The sequence below is a fragment of the Vombatus ursinus genome, unplaced genomic scaffold (genome assembly GCF_900497805.2).
Source record: "Vombatus ursinus unplaced genomic scaffold, bare-nosed wombat genome assembly UNPS02011431.1, whole genome shotgun sequence".
Classification (NCBI taxonomy): domain Eukaryota; kingdom Metazoa; phylum Chordata; class Mammalia; order Diprotodontia; family Vombatidae; genus Vombatus; species Vombatus ursinus.
The window spans coordinates 215,183-232,743 of record NW_020951209.1 but is presented as its reverse complement, the minus strand read 5'-3'; the positions used below and the strand labels follow the sequence as shown (position 1 = coordinate 232,743).

The 17,561-nt window shown below is 37.1% G+C and overlaps 1 protein-coding gene across 2 annotated transcripts in view; it reads right to left on the bottom strand.

Moving 5' to 3' along the window:
• The window catches only part of GUCY2C (guanylate cyclase 2C), a 103,558-nt gene that overhangs the window by 71,533 nt on the left and 14,464 nt on the right, over positions 1-17,561 (bottom strand). For both annotated transcript variants that reach the window (XM_027856420.1, XM_027856421.1), the window contains one exon: positions 7,502-7,623. In XM_027856420.1, the coding sequence (XP_027712221.1) occupies positions 7,502-7,623 (122 nt within the window). The remainder of the gene's footprint in view (positions 1-7,501; positions 7,624-17,561) is intronic.

The window sequence follows — 17,561 nt, the reverse complement described above, 5'->3', positions numbered from 1 at the left end:
CATAGTTCCAGCTCATCATACCCTCTTCATCCCAGGGGTTATGAACCCTCCAGGTGTTATTGTTCAAACCCCATTCTCCATCCCCCACTGCCCACTGTCTTATTCTCATCCTCCTCAACCCAACCCCCATCCCTCACCATTCCACTCTAAAGGTATCCAACCCTTCCACAGTGCTCCATATGTAGCGAACTTATTTTCATCTTAAATCTTTTCCTTTCTCACTTCTTCAATTTTCTTGCTCTCACTGAGATCTGACTCCTTGATGACGCAGCCTCCTTTGCCTCCCTTTCAAACACTGGTTACAATTTACTCATAGGCTTCCTTACTCACTGATCAGAATATTCCTTGCTCCCCATTACCACTGCCAGGCTCTCACTGTACCACTAACACTCAATAACCTCTTCTCCTTTGAGCTTCATTCAATCCATATTTAATATCCAATCAAGATTCTAGTACCTGTTATCTACCAGCCTCCAGGACACTCTCCTTTCCTCAACAAATTTAGTTCCTGGCTCACTGTCTTTTTTTTCTTCCCAACTTATGTCCCCATACTATGGGACTTCAACATTCATATTGATATTCTCTTGAGCACTCTAACCTCTCAATTGCTCAACTTTCTTATTTCTCATCACCTATGCATTCATCCCACTTCAGGTCTTACCCAGCATTGTTCATACCCTAGATCTTGTCATCATCTATAGATGTTCCACTTCCACATTCGTGAATGCTGAAATTTCCTCATCTGATCACAATTTGTTGTCATTCCATCTTTCTTTGTGCCTTACACAACTCTTCTTCTTATCCTTACTGTGACTCAAATCCCTCCATTCTTTGGTAGGCCATCATCCTGCACTGGCTATATGCTCCTCCCTTCCGTATCTCAACCCTATGGGGAACCAGCTCAACCTCATCCTCTTATATAGTGTCCCTTGTCCCCTTATCCTATCATCAATCTTGTCCTACCAAGTCTCAGTCTTGGATATACTTCTACCATCCGCTGCCTTCATTCCTACTTACATGCTGCTGAATGAAACTGGAGAAAATCACAAAACTGCTGATTGGGCCTACAACAAATATATATTACATAATCATAACTGGGCCCTTATGGTAGCAGGGCAATGCTTTTCATACCTCCTTAATTGATTCACTATCCCACTCACCAAATCAGCTTTTCTAAATCTTTTCATCCCTCCTCCAAGCTCCCATGGATCTCTCTATGCCAACCTTCTCAGTCAAGAACTTCAGTTTATTTTTTACTGAAAAATTGTGTCCATTTGTGGGGAGCTCCCTTACTCTCCTCCTCATCTCACATCACTTCAGCCTTCCTTTACTATCTCCTTTCACCCCTATCTTACAAAAGGAGATGGCCCTTCTTTTTTTTCAAGGCTAACTTCTCTACATGCATGAGTGATCCCATTCTATTCTGTTTTCTCCAGCAGATTGTCCCCTCTATCATCCCCACTCTCTCACTAATCTTCAGTCTCTCTGTCTAGTGACTGCTTCTACTGCCTACAAATATCTCTTCTCCATCCTCAAAAAATCTTCACTGAATCCATCTATTCCTACTAGCTATTTTTCTTTATCTCTGCTCCCTTTCATGACTAAACTCCTTGCAAAAGTCATCTACAATAGGCACCTCTACTTCCTTTTCCTCTCACTCTCTTTTCTTGACTGGCTTCCTACCTCATCATTCAACTGAAACTGCTCTCTCCAAAGTTATCAGTGATCTCTTAATCAACAAATCTAATGGCCTTTTCTTAATCCTCATCTTTCTTGACCTTTCTGCAGTCTTTTACACTGTTGAGAATCCTTCTCTCCTTGATACTCTCTTCTCTCTAGGTTTTCATAACACTGTTTTTTCCTGGCCCTCGTCCTACTTGTCTGACCACTCCTTCTCAATCTACTTTGCTAGATCTTCATCCAGTTGGTACTCACTAACCTTGGGTGTTCTCCAAGGCTCTGTCCTGGGCCTTCTCTTCTCTATACTATTTCATTTGGTGAAAGTTCTCATGGTCAATTATCATCTCTATGTAGATGATTCTCAAAACTATTTATCTACTCCTAACCTCCAATCTCACATTTCAAACTCAACATATACAAAACTGAATCCATTATCTTTTCCCAAAATCCTCCTCTCTTCCTAACTTCCTACTGCATAATTCTACCACTCATCCAGTTTCACAACCTAGGTATTATCTTCAAATCCTCAGTTTGTCTCACCACCTATATCCAATCTGTTACCAAAGCCTGTGTAACAGCTCTCCATTATATTCCTTTCTGTCTTCTCTGACACTGCAACTGCCCTAGTACACGCTCTCATCACCTCATGTCTATAATATTGCAATAGCTTTCTGGCTGGTCCCTCTGCTTCAAGTCTCTTCTCACTCCAGTCCATCCTACATTCAGCTAACAAAGTGGTCTTCCTAAAGCACATGTTAGACCATGGCTCTCCCCCCTCCCTGCCCCCCCCATTCAATAAACTCTAGTGGCTTCCTATTGTCTTGAGGATCAAATATAAAATCCTCTATTTGACTTTTAAAGCTCTTCAAAACCTGGACCCTTCCTATATTTCCAGTGTTTTTACAACTTATTTCACTCCTACCACCATGTACTCTAAGATCCAGTAGCAATGGATTCCTTACTGTTCTTTGAACAAGTAACTCTGTCTCCTAACTCTGCATTCTCATTGATGCCTCAAATTCTCTCCATGGTCATCCTCTACCTCCAACTTTCCTGGTTCCTTCAAGTGCCTACTAAAATCCCTCCTTTAAAAAAAACCTTTTCTAATAGCTCTTAATGGTAGTGCATTCACTTTGTGATTATTTCTAACTTATTCTGTATATAGTTTGTTTATACATTGTTATTTGCATGTTGTTTCCCCTATTAGACTGTGAACTCCTGGAGGGCAAGTATTATTTTTGCCTTTTTTTTTTTTTGGTATACCCAGAACTTAGCACAGTGCCTAACACATAGTAGGTCCTTAAAAATGCTTATTAACTTGGCTTGTTGATCAATCACTTAATTGGGATATAGCGCTAATGATCTCTAAGACCTGAATTGGAACCTTGTGTGCTAACTTCTCTCCATCCATTGACTGTTGAAAGTAGTCAGACCTCAAGCCAGTCACCTCATAAAGACAGATCTGGTTTTAGGAATAAGAAAAGCTGGTGACCAAATACATAGTTTCTCTGTGTAAGTCCCATCTCCTCAACAAGGTTGCAATCTCCTTGAAAAGAGTTATATATAGTTTTGCATTTCTAGTACCTAATAGAGTATGTTGCACATGCTGGTTGCTCCATTCAGGGTCTGTTGATAATCATGAGTTGAGGAGCACCCAGAAAAATCTCTCTGATTGAAAGTCTCTCTTCCATCTATGACACCTGAAATTCTTAGCATTCAATTTTTTTTAAAATTCTAGTTCATAATTCCTTTTGTCTATATAGTGCTTTTTGATTTATTAATAATAATACCTAGCATTTATATAGTACCTACTATGTGCTAGGCACTAAGCTAAGCCTTTTATAAATTATCTCTTTTGATTTCTATAACAACACTGGGAGGTGGTTATCCCCATTTTACAGATGAGAAAATTAAGGTAAATGGAAGTTAAGGAGCATTTTCTATATACTATCTCATTTTGCCTTCAGAGTAACATTTGCAAGGTTGGTAGTTAGTGCATCACTATCTTAGTTTTACATGTGAAGAAACTGGAAATCCTAGAAATTAAACCCTTTGGTTCTCAAAATCTTTTTGGTCATCCAGAGGCCCTTTTTAAATATATCCTACAATATTTCAATAGATTCATTATGTCATTTATGTGGGTACTCCCTCTAATAATGCAGAGCCCAATCCATCCACGAATTCTCCTCTTGTGTGATTTCCTTGATTACTTACTCAATCAATCAACAAGTATTTATTAAGCACCTTCTCTGTGCTAGAAGCTAAGAATACAAGTATAAGCAATGATATAATTCCTATTTGCAAGGAACTAACATTCTAAAGGGGGAGATAACATTTATATGTAAAATACATACAGCATAAATATAGAATAAGTTAATACAACTCTCCACAAAATGGTTAAATATAAGGTAGTTTAGATTGTGGGAACTAGCAAATGAAGGGGATCAGGACAGGCTTAATGCAGAAGATAGTGCCGGTGATGCATCTTAAAAGAAGAGATGGAGTCCATGAGGTAGGAGATCTAACCAATGTGTTAGAGAACTTCCTCTATATGTTTGAACCTTCTGTGGATTGCAATGCAACATTCTGGCTATTCTTTTATTCCTCAGTCTTAGTGCATGATTAATCTACCTCCAATTCCTTAATCTATTTCCTTAAAGTTTTTAATGTACCTTCTGGGATGATCCCATGTTCTAACCTTCTTCCACCTACCATGTGCCCCCTTCATATTCCCTTGGGTAGGCTACCACTTTGATTCTTCAAAAGTGGAGGTGTTCTACACCATAGCTCAGGTCTCTCTCCACTCAGATCCATCTTCCATTCAGCTACCAAAGTGATTTCCCTAAAATGCAGATTGGATAATGTCTCTCCTCTACACAATAATCTCCAGTGGCTCCCTATTACCTCCAGGATCAAATACAAAATTCTTGGTTTGGCATTTATAACCCTTCCTCCCTTTCCAGCCTTCCTAACACTCTACATTTCTCCACATTGTTGTATGTCTGTGAAACCTGGACAGTATACCAGTGCCATGTCAGGAAACTGAATCACTTCCATTTGAATTATCTTAGGAAGATTCTGAAGATCACCTGGCAGGATAAGATACCAGACACTGAGCACTGAGGTCCTTTCTCGAATTAAACTGCCTAGCATTCAAACTCTGTTGAGGGCAACTCCAATAGGCTGGTCACGCTGTTCAAATGCAAAATGCACTCTTGCCAAAAAAGACTGTTTTATGGAGAACTCACACAGGGCAAGTGTTCACATGGTGGTCAGAAGAAATGATACAAGGACACTTTTCAAGGTCTCTCTTAAGAACTTTGGAATTGATTGTGTGACATGGGAGACACTGGCACAGGACCACTCATCATGGCATGCCCACATCAGAAAGGGTGCTGTGCTCTATGAGCAAAGCAGAATTGAAATAGCTCAAGAGAAACACAAGATACGCAGACTTAGGGAATCCACCGCAGAGGTTCACACAGACTCTGTGCCCAACCTGTGGTGGAACATTCCAAGTTTGTATTAGTCTGATCAGCCACAGTCAGATACACTAAAACTTGACTCTAGTATAGTCATGTCATTTTGTTCCTCTTCAAAAAGGAAGGACAGGAGGCAGCTAGGTGGTGCAGTGGATAGAGCATTGGCCCTGAAGTCAGGAGGACCTGAGTTCAAATCCGGCCTCAGACATATAACACTTATTAGCTGTGTGACCCTGGGCAAGTCATTTAACCCCATTGCCTAGCCAAAAAACAAACAAACAAAAAAGACAACAACCAACCAATATTCCTCCATATACTCTAAGATCCATCAACACTTCCTTCTTGCTCTTCCTCCCACGTGATACTCCATCTCCAACTCAGAGTCTTTCTACTGGCTCTTCTCACACCTGGAAAGTTCTCCTTCCTCCCTCTGCCTACTGGCTTCCATGGATTTCTTCAAGACTCAACTCAAATACAACCTTCTGTAGGAAGCCTTTCCTGGTCCCTGCCTTCTCCGATCTGAAATACTCTCTCTCTCTCTCTCTCTCTCTCTCTCTTCTCACCCCCACCCCCTTCCTTTCCTCCCCCCATATATACACACACATACATATGTAGATATATGTATGTATGCATACATATATTTTATCTGTATAAAGTTTTTGCATCTTGTTTCCCTCATTAGAATGAGCTCCCAGAGTCCAGGAATAGTGTTTTTACTTCTCTTTACATACCTAGTCCTTAGCACAATGCCTGGAATATAGCACTGACTGACTAACACTGACTGACTGACTAAACACTCATATAACACCATAGTAGTAACACTTACGCTAAAGAAAATGAATTCTTGTGTCATTGAGGAACTTGGGATCACTGAAAGTATTGTGCTGTTTCTCAAGTGCAATCTAGCCTTCTCTCTTCCTCGTATTCAATTCCCAATCTATGACAAATCCAATTTCAGCACCTTTCAGATATAAACACACATATACATGTGTATCTGTTTATATATGTGTATGTAACCTATAATTCTTTTTATCTATTTATCTATCTATCTATCCATCTATGGAGAGACTACCTATATCTATGTAAGGTGATACACTTGATAGAGTGTTGGCCTGGAGTCAGGAAGACCTGAGTTAAAATCTAGCCTCAGACACTTACTAATCTGTAACCCTTGGCAAGTTACTTGAGCTCTTTTTTCTCATCTATAAAATGAAGAGATTGAACTAGAAGGATAATAACACCTACCTCCTAGGATTATGAGAATCAAATGAGATAATAACTGTAAAGCACTTATCACAGTGTCTGGCACATAGTAAACACTATATAAATGTTAGTAGTTATCATCATCATCATCATCAAGACTAATTCAATAGCCTGTAGCTCCTCCATGACAAAATCCTGAAAATATGCATTCTTGTAGTATTCAAGGATGTCTTACAATCAGCACAATGCCATCCCTAAACAGTAGCTTCTGAAGGCATTCACCATCAGGAAATTCCTCTTCCATTTAAACTTTTTCTGATAGATATTCCATGACAGTGGCAAACATCTCTTTGTTTCAGTTCTCATTTTAGAAACAAAAATAAATATTCCTGTATCACCTAGCATCTTATTTGGGATAGATTTATTAAGTCATTCTTCAACCTTGACAACTAGCTGAGAGGAATAATAGGCACTTGAAATGGTTGTGAGATTTCATAAAGGTAAATAAGACACTAAAAAGGAGAGAGAGGGCTTCAAAGATAAACTTTGCTTATGTTTCCCAACACCAGATCTGCACAGATATACCTCTTCAAGAACAAGAGAATGTGAATGAATCAGCATAAATTCATTCCCATTATTGGAGGAAATGACTATGGTACATATATATATATACACACACATATATATATATATACACACACGTATATTACATATACATATGCATGTGTGTGTGCCTAGTTCCTCCCCTAAGAGAATATTGGTATCTTGAGGGCAAGGCTCTTCTGATTTTTCTCTATAGAGAAATATTTATTGAAATAAAAATGCACATTTAATTGATGTTCCATGGGAAGCATCGTTTTAGCTTATGAAAAATGACATTTCCTTCTTCTTTTCTTTGTCAATTGAACACTGAAAATTCTGTTTTCTTATTTCAGTGTATATTTTGAACTTCATTCAATGATTAATATAAATGATCAAAATGGGGGCAATACCACAAATCATACCAAATGGCAGAAAATCTAAAAATATAACCCCAGAAAGGGTAGCAAGAATAACTGTACTAGATTTGGGGGGAAGTAAGTAGAAAGACTTTAGAAGAGGCTGTTCTGAAGAAAAAAGTTGGAAGGGTTTCTTACCATTGCTTCTCCTGTTCCTATTCCTCAAGATATCGTGAAATTGTTCATCAGTTCTCAACACATCCGTGAAGTGAAGTTCCTGTGAGAAATATGAAACTCCAGCTCCCAGAGCATTGAGGTACCTGGAAGACAATAGAAATTCTGGCAAACCAATTTGCATTTCTCAGTAACATTCCACACTCTCAAATAAGCTGAATTGTTTATTGGATTGCTTTCTAGAATTTGTCTGATTCTATCACTGTAATGAGAAACAAGGACCAAGGTTAACGTGGTTGTATGCACTAACAGGACTTTGTTATGGACAGAAGATCCATAAAAAACCAAAAATGTCAATTATCTATCCAGGAGAATGAAGTATTCTTGAAAAAAAAAACGGAAGGGCCAAAGAACCATAATCAGGTTCCCAGAAGACTGTGTTGTAACTAAATAAAAGAGAGAAAACTTTGGAATACAACATTCCAAAAGACAAAAGATAACTTTTTACAATCATGAATAATTTAACTCTACAAGACTGAGTATAATCCTATAGAAGAAAAATTGATTCTTAATAGAACAAAGAACTTTGAAGCATTCCTGATTAAAACCAAATAAAACAGACCTTGAAGCACAAACACAGAAGAAAATAGAAACCTAGAAAGATAAATAAATTTGAGCAATTGGAAAGGGTATTAATGCTAATGGAGGAGGAAAGAAGACAATAGTCTCTTCAAAAGATATCTTTTAAGGTCATAGAGGAAGCTGAGAAAGACAAACACCTGGGTGGGATTTTGTTCTGTTTTATTTGTTTTAAAAGAGTGAGAAAGGGGAGGTAAAAGGAATATAGCAGGAAAGAAATGAGGAACTTACTACTTCTCACAAGTGCAGAGTGAGAAGTATACAAATATAGAGGAGGAGCATGCAATGAGGCTTGCTCATTTACCAGTGGTGTACTGGTAAATGTTTAACAAGCAGTTCTCTGAAAAAAAAATGTGCACAAGACACACTTAAAAGTTTAAATATTTCATCTATCATTTTCTCAAGTCTAGACAATCAACAAAACAATAAACCAAGTCACGATGTGTAGTGTTTGCTTATTTCTGAAGTGTAAATGCTGACACTGAAAATTTAATAGTCAGTTCTAGTGAGTCAGTTCAACCCAGCTCCAGCACAACTCTGAAAATTATTTTGATTACATTTGCCTAATATTGATCAAATTCCTTCCATTTCACTACCTCTTTCTTCTGTGGAAAGAGGAGGTAGAGGACAAAGTAGGGAAAAAATAAAAGAGGATATGATGGAATGAGGTACATAATTAACAGTCCTAACTGTGAACGTGAATTGGCTGAACTCATCAATAAAACAGAGGAGTGTAATAGAATGGATTAGAAAGCCAAATCAAAGAATACATTGTTTTGGGGGAAAAAATACATTTGGAATATTCACAGAGTTAAAACAAGGGCTACAATAGAGTTTATTATACATTTGGTAATTAAAAAAATAGAATTAGTAGTCATGATCTCAGACAAAGGAATAGTAGAAATTGCTGTGGTTGAAAGACATTAAGCAGGTAAATTACATTATATTTTAAATCACTAGAAATTTTTTCAAAAGTAATATAAATATGTAATATATGTGCACCAAAAGGAATAGCATTTAAGTATTTAAGAGAAAAATTAAAACAGTTACAATGACAAATAAAGAGTAAAACTACCATTGTTGGAGACTTCAACATGGCTCCTTTCTCACCTATGCAAATCTAACAAAAAGATAAACAGGAAAGAAGTTAAGACTCTGAATATAATTTCAGAAAAGTTAGATGTCTTGTGATTTCTAAACAGGAAGTAAAAGGGGCATATATACATGTGTGTGTGCACATATGTACATGTGTGTGCCTGTGTATATACACATGCATATATACATGTGTGTGCATGTCTATGTGTATGTGTCATATGTATACGTGTCTATGTGTGTATATGGAAGAGGTATGTGTTGCTCATGTAGATTATATATACATCTACATGGATCTAACTAAATGCCATTAGCAGGGAGGCATGAACAAATATTTCTGGGATCTCACTCATCCTTCCCCACAGAAGATTTTGATTCCTACCAGGAGGGGACAGAAGAGAAGGGCTGGCATCCTTTCCTCTCCTCTCCATGAATAGAGGATATTGGGCAAGAGGATATTGGACTAGAATCCATCTGCCATCCTAAATATTGCTGGTCTAGGGAGAAATTATTTTTAAGTTCAAGCAACTCTTCTGATTGCTATCCCTTATTAGGGAGTTAGTGTCCCATGCTTTATCCAAAGGCTTGACTTCATTTCCCTCCAAATGCCAATTATACAAAGACCATGACAATAACGAATAGCAAACAAACCCATTTATCCAAGATGATAGCAAACAGAAATCAGAAAATTTATAAAGATTAGAATGTAACAGATGATGTAGAGAGTGAAGGAGCTCTCCCTCTGGGAGCAAGATATCTTGATTCAACAGAAAATTCCTAATCTCACACAGGGAGAAATTATCCAAAGACTTTAGTGAGGCACCTAGAAATAGGAATGTCCTCAAGGTGCCAGTTCTTTTATACCTTCTTCCCAAAGTCTATGGACTTCTTCCCAAAGTCTTTCTCTCCCTCAAGGAACCTTTCCCTGAAGAGATCCTAGAACCTTATTTGTCTTTACTCAAATCTGAAAGCTGGAAGGCAAGACTACTCCTTTCCCAAACTCTCACTAACTCTGTGCCTCAGGCAGGCATAGCGTCAAAAATCATCGTCTCAACCTATGAGGAAAGTATTATACAAATAGCATAACCACAGGGTTGTATAGGTAAATAGATAGACAGACAGACAGACAGACAGATAGATAGATAGATTAGCTGGGTATGGCATCTTCACAAAAACCAACATGTGCTAGGGCATAAAAACCTCAGAAACACAGGGAAAAAGTAGAGATACTAAATACATACTTTATTGACCATAATGTCATAACAATGACATTCAATAAGTGGCCTTTGAAGAATTGATCCAAAGTTAAACAAAGACCAAAGAATTTAATCCCAAAAAATATGTGAGTCAGTGAACAAATAGAAACTATGGAAAATTCCATCAAAGAAAATGCTAATAATTAGAAAATATAACAAAACATTTTAGATTCAGCCAAAGTAGTCCTCTGGGGAAAATCTATATATCTAAACATCTGCATCAACAAAGGAGAGAAAGAACAGATTAGTGAATTAGACATGCAATAAGTGGGGGAAACTGCAAAAGAATCAAATCAAGGGAGAACAGCAATGGTTGATAGAGGGACAGACAGGAAACCTAAATGATGAAAAGAAAACAGGAAAATTCAGAAGAAATGAATCGAATTATTAGAAACTATTTGCCCAATTATATATTAAAAAGAATGATAGCTTAAATGAAATGGGTGAATACCTTAAAAATATAATATTTCAAGATAAGCATAACAAGAAATAAGGCATTTAATAAGCCAATCTCGTAAAAAGAAATTGAACAAGGTATAAATGAACTTCCAAAGAAACATCATCCACCCAACCCTCAGGGCCAAATGGATTTACAATTTAATTCTATCAAACATCTAGAGAACAAACATTTCCAATATTATATAAATTGCTTGCAAAAAATAGTGAAAAGCGATTCTACCAAACTTGTCTTATGAAATAAGTATGGTTTTGATACTTAATCCAAGTTAGCTAATGGGGAAGAGGGGAAAATATGCAACTACATTTCTAATGTATATGGAAAAATATTAAATAAAATGCTAGCAAAGAGGCTAGAGCAATAGATCAAAAAGATTATGCACTATGACTAGGTTCAATTTATACCAGGAAAGCAGGCTTGGTTCAACATTGAGAAAACTATAAAAATGATTGGGCAGCTAGGTGATGAAGTAATAGAGCACCAGGCCTGGAATCAGGAAAACATCTTCCTGAATTCAAATCTGGCCTCAGACACACTTACTAGCTGTGTGACCCTGGGCAAGTCACTTAACCCTGTTTGCCTTAGTTTCTTCACCTATAAAATGAGCTGGAGAAGAAAATGGCAAATCACTCCAGTATCTTTGCCAAGAAAAACCCCAAATGGGATCACAAAGAGTCAGACATGACTGAAACAACTGAACACACATAAATACAATAGACTATATTAGTAAAAAATAAACAATAGAAAATAAAAATCATTTCATCCTCTTCCTAGCTACCAGTTCCTTCACTGTAGACTTCATACATGCCCAAGTCTCCACTATCCTTAAAAGAAAAAAGCCTTCACTAGACCCTACCATTCTCTCAAGACATCATCCAATATCTCTCATCTCTTTCTTAGCCAAACTCCTAGAAAAAAAAAAACAAAAACCCTGTCTCCAGTCATTGCTTCACTTCCTCTCCTCTCATTCATTCCTCAACCCTTTGTAATCTGGCTTCCAACCTTATCACTCAACTGAAACTACTCCTCCAAAGTTAACAATGATTTCTTAATTGCCAGTTCATGTGGGAAACTGCACCTAGTAGTCATTAAACAACCAAACAGTGAAGTTGTATTCTCATACAATAAGAACAACTTACCTCCTTCCATCTATTGATCAATAAACAAATGTAGATAGGGAATAGTGGAAAGCAATAGATTTCTGGGTCACCAATGTGAGAGCATTCAACTTCACTGTTTGGTGGTTGAATGAGTCAGATTTTATATTAAATACATTGGCTATAGTGCACTCATAAGAGGGTGACCAAGACTAAAGGCCTCAAAATCATTCTGTCCCAGTGTAGTATTGGCTTAATCATTCCTATTATTGGTGTTGCCAAGGAGTTCAGGATGATAGAGATAGACGTGTGCTAATTTATGGCAGACACCTCCCAGAGTCCTCTATGTACTTTTTCCTGGAAAGGTTTGCTCTGACCTTTGGACTGGCAGAGTGGTGCTGATATGACTCATTAGCTAGTCTGACCCAACCTAAAGGTTTGTGAGAAGAAAAGTTAAGCTGGGATCTGGAGAGAGGAATCTCTATGATGTGAAAAAATAAAAGTAGAGGAGGAGGCAGCTGCCATAAGAAATATGTGCCAGGTTTCCAGAATATGAACAAGATTCATACATATAAGAAATCACACGTGAAACATGGGGTAGATGCTATGCTGCTAAAACTGGTTAGAACTGAAGAATGGTACCTTTATTTCTGTTTTCCTCTTTCTTTTCCTCTGTTCTGAGTGGTCTGAACCTAAAGTCTTCCTCTAGGGGCAAGAAGCTTATCCATATTCTTAAATTTGTTAATGTCCCTGTGTTTTAAACATTTAGGCAATTGTGACAGAGGATGCTAACTACCCTGAACTGTTAACATGCTCCAAATAATATAAAGTTATTGGGGAAATTTCCTGGGAAGAGAGAAAGATAAATTTAAAATTGAGATATTTGCAGTATGATCTCTGGCTGGGAGCTCAGTTATAGGAAAAAAAAAGTTATTGATTCAATTTTATAATTTCCCAGGGCAGAGAATATACGTGTGTGTGTGTTTTACATATCATATTATATATATATATATATATATATATGTGTGTGTATGTGTGTGTGTGTGTGTGTGTGTGTATGTGTGTGTATAGATAGATATATATTCTTTAATGTGTGTGTGTGTGTTTACCAGTATTTCTCTACGCAGTTGAGTCAGCAGTAGGGGCCTCTGAGACTAGCTGGGTTGGCAGGTCACAAGACAGATCACTTTGGCTATTTTTCCTCAACTGAGTTTGAAAGGAAAGCCACTCCCAGAGGGGAGAGAAGTCAAAGGAGTGGCTGAAGTGAAAAATCATGTCAAAAGAGAGGAATAGCCAAGCGCACAAAATCATGTAACACTAACTGATAGACTTGCTTGCCTGCCTACCAACTCAACACAGTACCACACTACTTCTCCTAAACCAGTTGAAGAACAGGGATAAGGGGAAAGAGTAGTTTGCCCTGAAAATTAGAGAGCAGGATGCACTTTCCTAGGCTTTGGTTATGACTCAGGTGAATCCTCTGGAATGACCAAGCTAGGATAGTCGTAGCAAGTACTTGCTTTAAACTACAGAGTGCCATTTCCCATAATTGATGACTGAAGAAATAGGAGAAGCAATAGTTGATCAGTCAAATCCAAGGCAAGAGAATCAAAAATGAATTGGTAGAGGGACAGAGTAACAAGAAAGACATCCAAGATCTCCTCCACAAAAATTTAGGAAAAGCAGCAGATCAAGTCGTGTTCAGTCATGTCCAATGCTTTGTGACCACATTTGAAGTTTCCTTAACAAAGATACTGGAGTGGTTTGCCAGTTCCTTCTCCAGTTCATTTTATAGATGAGGAAACTGAGGCAGACAGAGCTAAGTAACTTGCCCAGGGTTGCACAGTTAGTAAGTATCTGAGGTCAGATTTAAACTCAGGAAGAATCTTCTTGACTCTAGACCCAGCACTCTATCCACTGTACCACCTAGCTGCCCAGATGATCAAGTATTGATTGGCATATTCAAAGGGAAAAATTTCACAGTGAGTCATTTTTCTAATCCAAGTCAGCATAGGGAGACAGAGAGGTCTATGGGCACTGAGGATGAGGTCTGACAAAAGAGAGCTGCACAAAGCATTCTAGCACACAGGAACTGAAGGAAGGAAGGCTGTGTACCACAGAAAGAGTTCCAGATTCTTTATCTAAGAGATATCTATCTATATCAGAAAAATACCACCTTATGTAAGATGAGGGAATAAATACCAACTGGCAGCTTGATAATTTACTGTGAAGTTTCAAGTCATAGAATTAGGTTGGACAGAGGAAAGGACCTTCACTTACAACTGGCATTCTAGGTAATGAACAATCATGAACCCTAGGCTACGTAATGAGCAAAGAGTATGTTCAGAAACAGATGATGGAAATAGAAAGGAAGATACATATTTTTCAATTGTGCAAAGCCCCTTTACAAAAAAAAAAAATCAATCATGTATTAAGGCAAACAAATGCAGAAAAGCATCAATGGATGTTCTGCATCAATGGATACAGAAAAAGCTGTTGACAAGATACAATGCCCATTCTTGTTTTAAAAAACAACAACTAGAAAGCATAGGAATAAACAGAGATTTCCTTAATATCATAAGTAGTATCTATCTAAAACCAAGAGCCAGCATTATATGTATTGGGGATATACTAGAGGTCTTTCCAATAACATTCTGAACAAAGATGAATCCAAATAATTGGGAAAACATTAACTGTTCATGGGTTGGCCAAGCCAATATAATAAAAATGAATTGTCATTTTTTTTGTCATATTGTCAATTGTCATTGTCATATATTTATGACATGTGAATAATTTACTTATTTGGTGTGATACCAAACTATCAATAAATCACTTTATAGATAGACAAAAATAATAAAATTCATCTGGAAGAACAAAAAGGGAAAGTATTTCTCAGGGGAAATAAAGAAAAAAAGTGGGAAAGAAAGAGGCCTAGAAATATCTGATCTCAAATTATGCTACAAAGTAACATTTGTCAAAATGATTTAGTATTGGTTAAGAAACAGAGAGATTGGTAAGTAAAACAGATTAGGTACATAAAATTTGCAGAAGCAAATAAACACAATAGTTTAGTATTTGATAAACCCAAAGATCCTAATTATCAGAGTAAGAACTCAGGATTTGAAAAAAAAAACTATTGAAAAAACTAGAAATCAGTCTGACAGAAACTAGATATTGACCAGCATCTCATTTCAAACAATATGCCAAGATAAGCTCCAAATGAGCATATGACTTTGAAATAAAGGGTGACATAAAAAAATTAGAAGAGAAAAGAAGAAATTACTATCAGATTTATGGTGAGGGGGAAAAAATCTCATAACCATATAAGAAATATATATGGTGATAGAAGGTAAAATGGACAGTTTTGATTAAAAGGCAAAAAACAAATAGGTTTTACATAAATAAAATGAATGCAGCTAAAATCAGGAGAGAAATGGACAAAAAAATAGAAAAAAAATCTTTGTAGCAAGTTTCTCTGGTAAAGGTCTCATTTCAAAGACATGTGAAGGACTGATTTTAATTTCTAAAGAATAAGAGTCATCTCCTAATTGATAAATCATCAAAGGATGTGAAAAAACAGTTTTCAGAGGAAGGAACATGAGCTATTAAAAACCACACAAAAATGCTTCAAAACACTAATAATTTTTTAAAAACTCATATTAAAATAACTCCAAAGTTTCCTCTCACGCTCATCAGATTGGCAAAATTGACAAAAAAAGAAAATGACAAGTGGTAGAGGAGCTATGGGAAAAACAAGTACATTACTACACTTCCAGGGGAGGTGTAAAGTGGTACAGCCATTCTTGAAAACAATTTGGAATATGCCCACAAAGTCACTGAACTATGCATACTCTTAGATTCATTGATACCCAATCTATAATCCAAAGAGATCAAAGAAAGAGGAAAAGGATCCATATGTACAAAAATATTTATATTAGCTTTTTTTGAAGTAGCAAAGAAAGGGAAGCTGTGGGGGTGACCTTCAATAGGAAAATGGTGTATGAATATGATGGAATATTATTGCACTGTAAAAAATTACAAAAGTGACCATTTCTGAAAAATCTGGGAAGACTATTATGAATTGATGCAGAACACAGTGATTACAAACAGGAGAACAATGTATATAGTAAGAACATCATCATAAAAACAAACAACCTTGAAAGACTTAAGAATTCAACACAATAACCAACTATAATTCCAGAGAACTCAGAATAAAACATATTACCTTACTCCTAGCAGAGGTGACAGACTCTGAGTATATTTTTGTTGAGCACTCTCTCCTCCTTGATACTGTCTTCTCTAGGTTTTCAGGACACCACTCTCCCCTGGTTTTCCTCCTACCTATCTGACTACTCCTTCTCTGACTCTTTTGATGGATCCTCTTCTAGATCATACCCACTAATTGTAGGGGTCCCTTAGGGTTCTGTCCTGGTCCCTCTTCTCTTCTCCCTCTATATTACTTCATTGGTGATCTCATCAGCTACCATGCATTTAATTACCACCTCTATAGATTCTCAAATATATAGATTCTACATATCGATTCTCAAATCTACCTATCCTGGCTGAAACTCTCTGTTGACCTCCAATATCACATCTTTGACTGCCTTTCAGACATCTCAAATGGATGTCTAATAAATATCTTAAATTCAATATGTCCAAAACAGAACTCATTATCTTACCCCTTTACCTTCTCTATTTCCAACCTTCCCTATTATTGTAGAGAGCAACACTATCTTCCCAATCCCTCAGGCTCACAACTCAGGAGTGATCCTGGATTCTTCACTATCTCTCACCACCCCCCCCAATCTGTTGTATAGTGGGTGAAAGATGAAATGACTGAGGAAACAAAGGTTTAAGCTTATGAGCATATCAATTTATTAAGCAAAGCATGGCAATTGCCTAACAAATCAGGACCAGATCTCCTCAGCTTAGGGCTGGACCCCAAATACAGGGGAGAGACAGACTTTAATGCATTAAAAATAATCAAATAAAACCTATTAATTTTAAAATAAACAATTAGCCAGGATACAAAATTAAGTAATCTGATTTCTAATCAGAGGAAAAATTAGGGACTTTCCAAAGTGGGATGGAAAGAGCATATAGGTGCGATTCTCTGAAACCACTCCCCCCTTAAGTGTCTATATTCAATCAAAGGAATATGGAAAGAATAACTGATTGACCAGCATGGAGCAAGTTTTCTGATAAGATACATGGACTGCTTGAAACATATAATTGTGAGAAAACTTCTTGCATCAATCTTTGGATCTGACTGGGTCTCCAGTCAGCATAACTTAGGTCCTTAATTAAGGGTCTGTAAGCAGTAGGTCGAGGTGGTCTGTCTTCCCAGACACGCAGGGTTAGGTTCAAAAAATGCAATAAAGTTTTCTCCCGATTCCCATAATTGAATAAAGTTTTCTCACAAGATAGAAATTGGATTAGAACCATAATTGAATACTGAGCTAGATCCAGAATTGAGTCACAAAATAACGTCTGTATGATTCACTAATTCCCACTACCACTTGGTGTTCTAATCCCCTCTGTTG